Source organism: Talpa europaea (assembly GCF_964194135.1).
Source record: "Talpa europaea genome assembly, chromosome: 2".
NCBI classification, from domain to species: Eukaryota; Metazoa; Chordata; class Mammalia; order Eulipotyphla; family Talpidae; genus Talpa; species Talpa europaea.
In genome coordinates, this window is record NC_140068.1 from 147,197,343 (window position 1) to 147,209,659 (window position 12,317).

Here is a 12,317-nt window from a genome sequence, read left to right on the forward strand (position 1 = left end):
CTATATTTTAGCAGGGCAAATAATCAAAACACTTGCCTTAGATAGATTTTCTCCACCATCAAGTATATATTCACAGAAGTGTGACTCGTAAGTGAGAAACACATGACAACTATCCAAGATCTCTTCCAAAACTAAATGCTCAGCACAGATAGGAAGAGACTTCAATATATAAGACATGCAGTTAACAAACAGCCTCACTTACAGCGATCACATTATCCAACACACATTTATTAAGTGCCTGTTGCCACAGAACCTGAAGTGCAAAGATGAACGAGACAGCCTCCCCCTAAAAATGGAAACAGTGGTGTTGAATTTATGTTTAAATAAATAATCAATGTGCCCCAGGATGGTCCCGACAGAGAGATGTTGGACAGAATCTGACAAAGCATGGAAGGAATCCGGGGAGCATCTGGAAAGACTTTGTGTAAGATGTGGTACAGTGGAAAGCATTTTAGAATCAGACAAGATTAGAAAGCAGTTCAGTTGCTAACCAGCGATGCAACCAGCACTGCAACTCTTACTTGCTGAGGCTTTTTCATCATCATCTTCACACGTTTTCATTCTATACCTTAGCTTCTCAAGCAATAAAAGATACAGATATAGATATGGCTTCCAGAAAGTAACAGGGAATTGATAATTATAGCAATTTGATTATTATGCAGTCCTGCAAAAAGCTACCAGTGATTTCTGGTGTCTGGTTGGCAGCAAGATGGTGCCTCTATCGATGGCTCATCACACTTCCATGGGTTCACCTGTACTATGCTCTGTCTGAGTTAATACCATGGCTGTGGGTTACCTACCCTTAGGAGGGCAAAAATTCAGCTATGTTGTTTCAAGGGCAATCATATTCACAAGCTGCTCCACTTTCTGGAAGGTCAGAGTTCATTAAAGAGAAAATATATCAGAGTTAGAAATAGCAATAGGAAAGCCAACACATTGGGGGGGGGGGGGTTTGGCGGGGTGGTGGTGTGGAATCTCTTATTTGCCACTACAGGCACAATGCATTAGTCAGTGGGAGTGGTAGCAAACATTAGTGTATCTGAGTAACTCATTATTACCACATGTCCTCGTGTGGCAAGTACGGCATGGGGAGAAGGCCAAGTAAAAATCTCAGGAGTATGAAATGTAAATGAAATACATGGGTTTTACAGGTGGGCATCATAAGGTACTGAAGGGACAACTGAACAGATATGTAATGGAAAACGCTAAAGAGGCCTATATAGCATGCTAAAGAGCTTATTTTTGGCTTATGGGTAACAGAGAGGCATTGCTGTCATTAAGATGAGGTAAAATAGTCTCCAATACACTTTTCTTTAAAAAAAAAAAAAGATTTATCTATTTATCCGTATAAGAATTGGGGTACAGGCCAGAGATGCAGGGGGTGAGAGGATCTACCAGAGACAGAGTGGGGAGCAGAACAGGCAGCTTGACTGAAATACACTGCTGAGGGGAGCATTGAGCAAGTCAGGAGAGGTCTGCTGCACCATGTGGGTAGCTCCCTGGACGGATCAAACTCGTGCTACAGTGGCTGCGGATGGTTTCATAGGTTGCATCTTAACCCCCTGCACCACGAGGGAGGCCCTCTAATATATTATTCTATCTGTTGTTTGTACATCACATGCAAATTTAGTTAAGTATTGCCAAAGTTCACAATTACATCTCTTCAATTCCATGGTGTTTTATACTGTGTGTATGTGTTGGAATATTTTTGTCACCTATACAGCATCATTTAAACTGAATGCCATATGGTTTTTATAAGGCAATAAGTCAAAAATAGGTCTGTAGATGTTCTGGACACAAATATTTGCCTATTAGGGCTTAAAATTTTTCCCTCCCTTCTTCTTACTACACATTAATCAATTACCTACTACATAAGGAGCCATACATAATGCTACACTCTTGACAAAATCTACATAGTGCATCCGACACCTAAGTGTAATACTCATCTCTACTCCTATGGAGACTTAATAAAATGCATTCTTCACGGATTTTTCCACACTAGACTTTAAAATGACAGGAACTCTGGTGTATTCCTTTAAATGAGTTTCCATTTAAATGGTTCAATTAAAAAGAAAAGCTTGCATGAGTTTAAAAAAAAAATTTCTCAAGAGTCTGGTGAATGTGAAGTGAAGAGGAAGGAAAACAGCCCGGTGAAGTAAGTGCTCTGTAATTAAAGTCTCCAGCACCGAGCAACGCGCAAAACACAAGGAGGCTGAGTCCTACCGACGCAATTCTCAAGAAACTCTCACTCTGTGTGTATCATAGCATCAGAGTAGCTCTTGCAGAGAGCGTTCCTAGCCCTACAGGATTGTTTCTTTCAGAAAACCATTCACTGCCTATCTGTCACCATTGTTTTTTTGGTTTTTTTTTTTGTTTTTTTTTGTGGGACCCTTGCCAGTGGCTGGGAACGAACCGGAGTGGCAGAGGCTGCGGGCAGCCTGGCAGCCCAGTGTTCAACCACTGCACCACCAGGGGAGGCCCTGTTTTTTTGTTTTTTTCTGTTTTCATCTTTCCTAATGCTTCCCCACTTTTTTTTCTTATTGATAACACCCTCAGTATTCTTTAGGTAAGTCAAGCAATCTCTGCAGAAGGGACTAAGGCAGCAAGGAAAATGAACATGTCGGCGACAGGGGCTGAGGCTGACCCACTTGGGGCTGTGGTCCTGTTACAAGGGATGTGTGTGGAAGGTTGCAAGCTCTAGGCTCACCCACTCTGAGCAGGGTGAGAAAATCTACCACAGAGGGATGGTCTTGGCAAAGTGAGAAAGTAGTAAAAGTTCAACAGTTTTCACTCCCTATGGTGCAAGACTTTCATTATTGTGTAGTTTTGCTTGTTTGAGTCATTCCACCCTGTTGCCTTTGTTTGCTCGTCCCTTTCATGTAGAACAAAAGGACTGAATTATTCCCTGACTTTCAAGTGCATAGGAATGGGTGGCTTTCCATGGGGCAAACTTCCCCTTAAAGCTCATTTACTTTGTCACCTTCATTGCATCTTCTGGCTAGAATTTTGAACTTGAAAGTTCAAGACTAAAGAGTACACTCTACAATTTATATTATGAAGAAGGTTCTTCCTTTATTCACTCTTACATTTATTTACTCATTTAATGAGCCTGACTGGGTTGGGTAGAAATGACAAGGTCCTTCGCTTGGGAAGAAGACAAAGGAAGGGGACAGGCCAACACTACAGATATTTACAACAAGAATTTTAAAAGGTAATGAATGTTATGACAATCACAACTTGTTATTACTCTATTAATAATCTACAAACTAAACATCTGGCATGTCCTAAGTAAAGCATAAAGTTACATTTGGCACCTTCAGTTGGCTTTTCAGAACTCTTCTGGAGGATATAGTCAGAGGTCAAAAATGCTGGCACAACCTTAGGACATGAGCATGGAAATTTGTTATAAATGCAGCAAAAGTTTCTGCAATCCTGTAATTAATTAAAATGTAGATTTGTTTCTCCAGATGTTCCATAGTTATTTCAAAGCCAATACAGTATCATACCCTTCCCCCACCCTTGTTGACACTGTATCTTGATGTCTTTGACTCCAGCTACAAAGGCTCCCTTGATCTGGAATAAAATTGTTCACTCAAATCAAAGAAATTGGTGTGCTTTCAACTATATATTGGTGTGTTTCTCTTCCTATCCCACACATGTCCACACCAGTTCTCAGCATATTTGATTCTTCTGTTTTTTTTTTTTTTTAAGATTTATTTATTTATTTATGCAAGCACTGGGTACAGTCAGAAGCGCAGGAGGGTGAGAGAATTCACCAGAGCCAGAGCGGGGAGCAGAACAGGCAGACTGACGAAATACACTGCTGAGGGGAGCAGCAGGCGTGACAGGAGAGGTCTGCGCGCCATGTGGTACCCTCGTCAGCGGCTGGGGATCGAACTGGCACTGCAGAGGCTGCGGGCAACCCAGCGCTCAACCGCTGAGCCACCGGGGAGGCTCATATTTGATTCTTAACAGGAAATCACTCACTCACCTTTTCAAATATTCAAAAAACTAAATGGAAATTGGAAAAAAGCCAATCAAAATTGTCCCAAACTGTCCAAAGGACCAAAGTCAACATATAAATTATGTACACTTACTTAAAAAAAAAAAAAATCTGGCTAGGAAAATATAAATAACAAAATTGGAACTGTGGAATTTCTTCATTACATAATTATTAATAATGATCAGATTGCCATCAACTGTTTTCAGAAATTCTAAAATATGTTGTTGATATTAGGGAAGCTTTTCAACAACAACCTCAACTAATATGAACCCGAAGTAAAATCAACAGAAACAATCTTTAAAATATTAATTTGTATTTATGCATTAAATTTCAACAGCTATTATTTTTAGAATTTTTCCTCAGCAAATTAATGCGAAGAACATGCTGACTAAAAATATGACTGACTTGTTCTGTACATTGCACGTGACTTTCCAATAGCACTTACTAGACTTACTCACCATGACAATGGACCTTAAACAATTATCATAATTTACAAATAATGGTTGTTGATCCTAGCAGGTACTAAAGCTTGTTCCATCATCCACATTCTTTTCTCATATTGTAGCATTTGTCATTGGTACCCCAGTTACTTGCATACTCACCCATTTTTCTAGTTTAACAACAAGCTACATGAGGGGAAGCATCCTTATCTGTGGAAGGTATAAAAATAAAACCCGTCTCAAATTACCACACACCTTGTGTTCACAGAGAATCACATGGAAGAAAAACAACTCTGTCTCTTTGGTTCTACTTCACCCCTACCTCCTTCTAGACAAAGAGATGAAATTTATAATGCATTCTCAAACTTAGGGCATGACATCCTTAACGACAGAGTTAAAAGTAGTTCAAATAACGCAAAGCTTACCATTGGTTGCAAACAGTGAAATGGCTGCCAAATTACTGCAAAATATTAGCAATGCTGAAGTAGACTGGGGTTGAAGGTGGAGGAAATGAGGCACATTTATTTTTAATTTTTTTTTAAGATTTTATTTTATTCATGCATACAAGAACCAAGGTACAGGGCAGATGTGCAGGAGGGTGAGAGGATTCACCAGAGATAGAGAGGGGAACAGAACAGGCAGACTGACAAAGTACACTGCTGAGGAGAGCAGCGGGCAAGGCAGGAGAGGCATGCCACGCCATGTGGGTATCTCCCTGGCAGGCCGGATCAAACCCATGCTGCAGAGGCTGCAGACAGCTTCACAGCGCTGCGCTCAACTGCTTGAGCAACCAGGGAGCCCCGAGGCACATTTATTAAAGGAAAACTTCAGGGTGGCAAAGCAGAAACAAAGAACTGTGACAGGATGGCCAATACTGTACAATCTAAGCAGCATTAGCTAAGAGTGAGGAAGCAAAAATAAGAAGTGCAGATGGAAAAGAAGGGGATCTGACAGTCTCAATAATTTGTTGGAAACATGGGAAACATGGAACCACATGCACAAAAACTGAACATGGTTTGAAATGAATCTCATGTGATGATGCAGAGGCTGCCACGTTGTCTGGATGGGTTTGTGTCTGTGTCAGCATGGAAATGGGTTACTTCTCCTTACCTCCAGATGCTCTAAAATATAGGGCGGATTTGTCATGCCAAGCCTCAGCATTGCTCCCTCAGGAATCACTTCGACCAATTTCCACAGTAGTGCAGGGAGGCTGGTGCCAATATCTCTGCCATAAGCCCCTGTGTCTTCACTGGTCAACCATATCTCACAAACACCCTCTGTGAATCAAAGGAGATAATTAACAAATCTGTTGCAGAGCTGTTTCCTTCATCATACAGCTGCTCACTCTGTTTAATGCAGTATTTCTCAACACCATTATGCAGGAAGTCTGGGTATTCAATTGCAGAGAGAAAAACAGCTTATCCCATGGCGGCAGTGGGTTATTAAGTTCATTTTATGAACACCAGAGAGTTACAACAATGCTGTAAATTATCAGTGTGTCCTATGAAGTGATTAACATTCACAGCCAATCAGTTCAACCTTGCTTCTTCAAAGCACTTTGATCAAGACTAAAGCTTTAGTTCCATCACAGAGAATACTTATTTTATTGAACACCATAAGCCCCAGAACTGAAACGCTAACTCTATGGAATAGGTACTATGAGCAGTTAACTCAGTGATCAGAATGTTATCAACCCACAGAAAAATGTCAAGTGTAGTTAAGGTTTAATTCACAAATTACTAATCATGAGGCATCCGTTCTTCTCGTAGTAACTACTGTTGTCTTTATTCGGTTAGGAATAGAGTACACCATGTTGTTACATTCAAATAAGGTGGCTGCTCTGTAAACTAAGTGTGTACAATGGCACCACTGTTTACTGACAAAAAGACTTTGGGAAAATGTATATATGTTGTGTCATTATTACAAAGAAACCTGACTTCAATCATTACAGTCAGCAATGAAGTCTTTCCAAAAAGCAAAAGGAAATTCTTGTGGATCACCTAGTATTCTTTAAAGTTAGTAAAACAGGACTACTAAGCGCCACCCAGGTTTTCAAGGCACACAGAATCTTTCAATTAAAGGATTAGCCTATTTATAAGGCCAAATGATTCACAAAGCTAAAGCAAACAATGAAATGGGCTTGTGAATTCTGTTCATGCTAAAGTGATTTGTTGCTGCTGAAGAATCTCAAAACACACACAAGGCACACCAGCAAAGTCTACAGCCTGAACCAAAAGTATGTTTCTAGAAAGAGTCTTAACATTATAATTTTAAATTGTCTTTAGCTGACAGAGCAGAAGAATTTCACAAATATATTTAAATATTCCTAAGAGAGACAACAAATAAAACACATGGCCCCTATAAGAATGTGAACTTAAAGCTTACAGAATTAAGTAGCAAAAAGTAAAGATCTTCACCCCCTTTAATATGTTCCACAGTAGTAATGGAAAAATAAATAACAATTCTTTCCTTTACAAGAGACATATTTTTCAAAAACTAACCAACCCATATAAAAATTTTTTGCACTTTCCCCACCTGTCTATCTTTCTGAGACATGCATATCCTCATCCACATAACATGGAAAATATATAAATAAAATTTATTTTTCCCAAATTAAAAAATCAGTAACTTGGTACAGAGAGCAAGCAGTGCCAAAACACACCTCCATTTTAAAAGTTAGACATGTTTTTAGTACTTGAAAATAGTGTTATAACTAGATGAGTTTTCTACATTAATATTAAACATGTAGTTCCAGATATTAAAACTTTTGTTGGCTTTAACCACTTAATAAAAGTTTTATCCTAAAAAGAAAGAGTCTGGCATGCCCACAGACTCACGTTGTTGTCTTTTAATTTTATAAATATTTTCTGTTCATGGAGCAGTTTTCTATTTAAAAAAAAAAAAAGGGTTCCAATTGGTGTCTTTATTTTAATGTTTAAATGCCATCAGACACTGGACTTGTACAGTCATTTTTAAAAAGTCTTATCACAAAATCCACTCCAGGAAAAAAAGATGGCTAAGTAACAACAAACGGATTTTAACACACTCTGAAAGAGGTTATAAAAACAGGACATTATCCATGATTTTCCAGTTACTGGCATTTGAGCAACACAATATGAATATTTTAAAATGAACAGAATAATTTTAATTTATAATTTTTCCATCCAAATGGTTCCATGTTACGCCTTATGTAGAGAGAGCGAGTTCCTGGAACAGTGCCTTGCTGTTGCTAGATGAATATAGAAGGGGGAAAATCACTATGAATAGGAATGGAAATAACATCCATGCAGAAAACAGCAGCCAGCTCTGAGGGCTGCATAGGTGGGGACCAATAGCCCCCTGGTGGGCTGAAACTTCAAATTAAATCACATAAAGAGGAAGCAGCTGTAACACTAAATCAGCAACAACAGGAATAATGGTCATGATGTCCCTCAGATCAAGGCTGCTTAAAATGTGTTATAAAATAGCAACCTGGTTTTAAACACAATGAAATGAGAGAACATGGACAAACTGTAAAGCCCCTGGACTTTAGGAGAAGTGTGCATTGCCAATTCGATCCAAAAATTTGTCAAAGATGAGTTTGCTCTTAATATCCACATTTTATCAGGTTATATTTCAAGCATTAATTCTAATGAGGGTTGATCCTTCAAATAGTGAGGCTGTGGAGAGTTATTTCATACCGAAGATGAAGCTGAATGTGGAGCCCCACGCCTGGCATCCTTTTCTCTGGGAAGTCCTGTGATTACTCACAGTGCAAGCAGTTCTTGTCAGGTCAGCTTGCATATGAATTCACCAGGGAAACCGAAGGCTGCAGTCTGTAATCACTGATGGATATTGGGACACATGCATGCGTCCATCTCCACACTTAATTGGCTATACATATGGGCAGAAGTGCTTGCCTAAACAGCTTCATTCCTTAAGGATTTCAGTTATGAGCTATATTCCTTTGCACATTCATTGCTTTATTCGTCCATCAAACATTTATTAGGGCCTTACCTACTATGTGCCCTGCAGCTCCTCTAGCTCATGACAGATATGGATTCATCATTAAACTTTCTGTGATCTGAGATTGACTATTATCCAGGAGCTGGTAAGGGGACAATGACAGACATCCTGGGAATGTCACGTACACCCCTATAGGTGGTAGTGGTGGTAAAGGTGGGGGGGTGGGTATTTAAGAACACAACCTTGGAAGCCAAAATGCGAGACAAATGGGGCCGGAACAGAAAGATGTCTGCCTCAAGGACCAGTCTGCAATGTAACATAGACTTTGATTAATAAATGTCAGAAAAACACACACATGAAAATGAAAAAGAGGAATAAGCAGGGAGAACTGAGAGAAATAAATGCCTAGCACAGTCTCCTAGGCCTGTAAAAATAAATATACACAAAAAAAGAAAGTGGTGGGTAGAAAAGTGAGAGACAGAAATTAGCTATATTTTAAGCATCCAAAGGGAAATCTTGCTTTTTCCTAAAATTGTTATTCTAGCTGATTTTTGTTCATTTTCCTATCATTGTTCAATCTGACCTTTTAAATGAACAGTAGATTCATCAAATCATATCATACTTTTGCTATGTTAATTTAGGTTTTAAGAAAAGAGGAAATAGGGCCTCCCCGGTGGCGCAGCGGTTGAGCGCTGGGTTGCGAAGCTGCCCGCAGCCTCTGCGGCGCCGGTTTGATCCCCGGCTGCTCCCCGGCCACTGGAGGAGGGTCCCACATGGTGCGCAGACCTCTCCTGCCGCCCGCTGCTCCCCTCAGCAGTGTCCTTCGGTCCTTCTGCCTGCTCTGCTCCCCGCTCTGGCTCTGGTGAATTCTCTCACCCTTCCGCGCTTCTGACTGTACCCAGTGCATGTATAAACAAAAACAAACCAGCAAACAAATAAATAAAAGCATGCCTCTATAAAAAAAAAAAAAAAAAAAAAAAAGAAAGAAAAGAGGAAATAGGACCTCTCTGGTGGCAGATGCAACTTATGAGGCTGTCCGTAGCCACTGCGGCACTAGTTCGATCCCCGGCCAGGGAACTACCCACATGGTGTAGCAGACCTCTCCTGTTGCGCCCACTGCTCCCCTCAGCAGTGTATTTCATGAGTCTGCCTGTTCTGCTCCCCACTCTGTCTCTGGTGAATCCTCTCACCCCCTACACCTCTGGCCTGTACCCCAGTTCTTGTATGTATAATGGAGCTACCATACGACCTGGCAATTCCAATAACTAGGGATCTACCCAAAGGACATAAAAACATTGATTCAAAAGTATACCTGTACCCCTATGTTTATTGCAGTACTATTTACAATAGGTAAAACCTGGAAACCCAAATGCCCACAAAGAGATGACTGGATCAAGAAGATGTGGCATATTATTCAGCAATCCAAAAAGATAAACTCATGCCATTCGCAGCAACGTGGATGGAGCTAGAAGGAATTATGCTCAGTGAGATAAGCCAGAAGGAAAAAGAAAAATATGGGATGGTTTCAATTATAGCAGGAATATAGGGGAATCAAATAAGACATCAGTGTAAGAAAATAATTACAGTACAAAACACAACAAAGCAAAAACAGACAATTATAAAACAGAGACATCCTGCAGGGGAGGAGGCGGGAGAGGGATCAGAGGGAGGGAGGGAGGAGCACAGGGGACTGAGGTGATGGTGCACGGGTGCATTGGGGAAGGAAACTCTATTGGGAAGACACCTTATGGGGTGGGGGGAAGCAAATATTGTTTAAAAATGAACAATGATGTAAAAAAAATTTTAAAAAATCAATATAAAAAAGAGGAAATACTAGCAATAAATGAAATGCATCTTACAAGGGAAAATCGGTAAAAAAAAAGTTATTAGAACTCATTATTTTACCCAACTGATTATACATCAGCATATAAGTTAAAGCATGTAACTTTTTATCTGAGTAGAGAGCAACCTCAACAGCTGGATTCTGATCTGGTGTTTCACAGTAATTTGAGATGACAAATGATGGAAAAGCAGAAGACATAAAAGGTTAATAATAAAAGAAATAATAGCCTCAATAGGAATGTCTCCTAACAAAGAAAATCCTTTCTGAAAAATCAAACTTTGCCAAAACTAAATTTTAAAAGACTATGACTCACTATTACTTTTCCTGTGTGTGAGCTTCATTGTAATAAATTAAAATATGGGTGAAGAATGATTTCATCTGGTCAGAGAAGTGTTATTTTTCTGATAGCTCAAGCTTTATCATTGGAGTAAATTTCCACCGTAATTTGTTTCAATTCTTCCATTATGATTAGTGTATGAAAATAGGAACTACAAAAGTATGAAAGCAATAAACAATGATTAATGTGATCAACAGTTAAAGAGCACTAGATGGCTAGAAAATCTACATCAACTATAAATTTTTATTATTTTATTTATTTATGCATACAAGAGCTGGGGTACAGGCCAGAGATGTGAGGGGTGAGAGGATTCACCAGAGACAGAGTGGAGAACAGAACAGGCAGATTGACTGAAGTACACTGCTGAGGGGAGCAGCGGGCGCAACAGGAGAGGTCTGCCTCACCATGTGGGTAGCTCCCTGGCCGGCCGGGGATCAAAATCATGCTGCAGAGACTGCAGATCGCTTCATAGTGCTATGCTTAACCCCCTGTGCCACCTTGCTCTTAGAAATTTTAAAGTAAAGTGATTTTGATTTTGAGGTATGTATCAGGCATTCCTATTCTGATTGTTGTTCTTTACCTTTGGATACAATTACCATCTTCTCTATATAGCTTCCAAATCTTTAAATATTTTTTGACTCAGAATTACAGCATGCTTTTTATCACATAGGAAGAGTGCTTACCCATGTCCCACTTTTTTTCCCCACTTTTTATTCACCTTAAAATGTGACTATTTTCAGTTCTCTGTGGCATCATATCTGGGAAGGGAACAAGACTTTTAACTAATCCACTTTTGGGTCAGTTATAGTAGTTGAAAATGATAAAACTGATATGAAATATTCTATTTATCATTATAATTATTTGGTGTGTGAGCAGTCGATTCTTGTGGGTGAGCCTGTTTTTCCTTTAATGAAAATTTCCTTTCCTTATCCTACCTTATAGCAAAAATTCTGTTTTACTTGTTAGTCCTTTTTTCTGAAATTATGGTAATGGTTCACCCTCTGTGAAGGCTTTCTATGTTTGTGACTTATGTTGCTTTGTAGGGTATCAACTTAAATGATGCTAAGGTTCTGGGCCCCTATTGTAGGCCTTAGGTTCTTTGAGTGGAAAGAAGAAAAAGGAGAAAAGATAAAAGACTGCAAACACTTCCTTTCTCTGTAGGTGCTACCAACTACAGAAAGCTTATGTGTGTTACTGGTCTGAGATTCTTTGTTTTTTTCTGTTCACATCTGTGAGTCTTGTTTCATACATTTTGGTCAGTTATAATACATTCTTCCTCCAAAAAGAGAATGAAAGAAAGTAATTTCTTTTAGAAAGATTAGACAGTGACAGTATACATTATTCCATTTTCTATCCCTTGTGACTTGAGAGTTATGAAATTGTATTGAATGTTCATTAGCATAAACCTAATGTTTTAAAACATGGGGTTATTGAGAGCTTTCAGTAGTATGTATAATACACAAATTACATACTCATTGCATGGGCTCTTTTATTTTTTTTATTTTTGTTAAGATTTATTTATTTAAATAAATAAAGAGCTGGGGTACAGGGCAGAGATGTGGGGTGGGGGGTGAAAGGATTCACCAGAGACAGAGTGGGGAACAGAACAGGCAGATCTACTGAAATACACTGCTGAGGGGAGCAGCAGGTGACACAGGAGAAGTCTGCTGCACCATGTGGGTCACCTCCCTGGCTGTGGATCGAACTTGTGCTCCAGTGGCTGTGGACAGCTTCAAAGTGCTGAGACTT

General features: G+C 39.5%; 1 protein-coding gene across 1 annotated transcript in view; it reads right to left on the minus strand.

The window, feature by feature from the left end:
• CDKAL1 (CDKAL1 threonylcarbamoyladenosine tRNA methylthiotransferase) overlaps positions 1-12,317 on the minus strand; it is a gene marked incomplete at both ends in the record, with an annotated part of 639,419 nt that overhangs the window by 254,529 nt on the left and 372,573 nt on the right. The window contains one exon of the mRNA XM_084228943.1: positions 5,554-5,720. Coding sequence (XP_084085069.1) covers positions 5,554-5,720 — 167 coding nt within the window. The remainder of the gene's footprint in view (positions 1-5,553; positions 5,721-12,317) is intronic.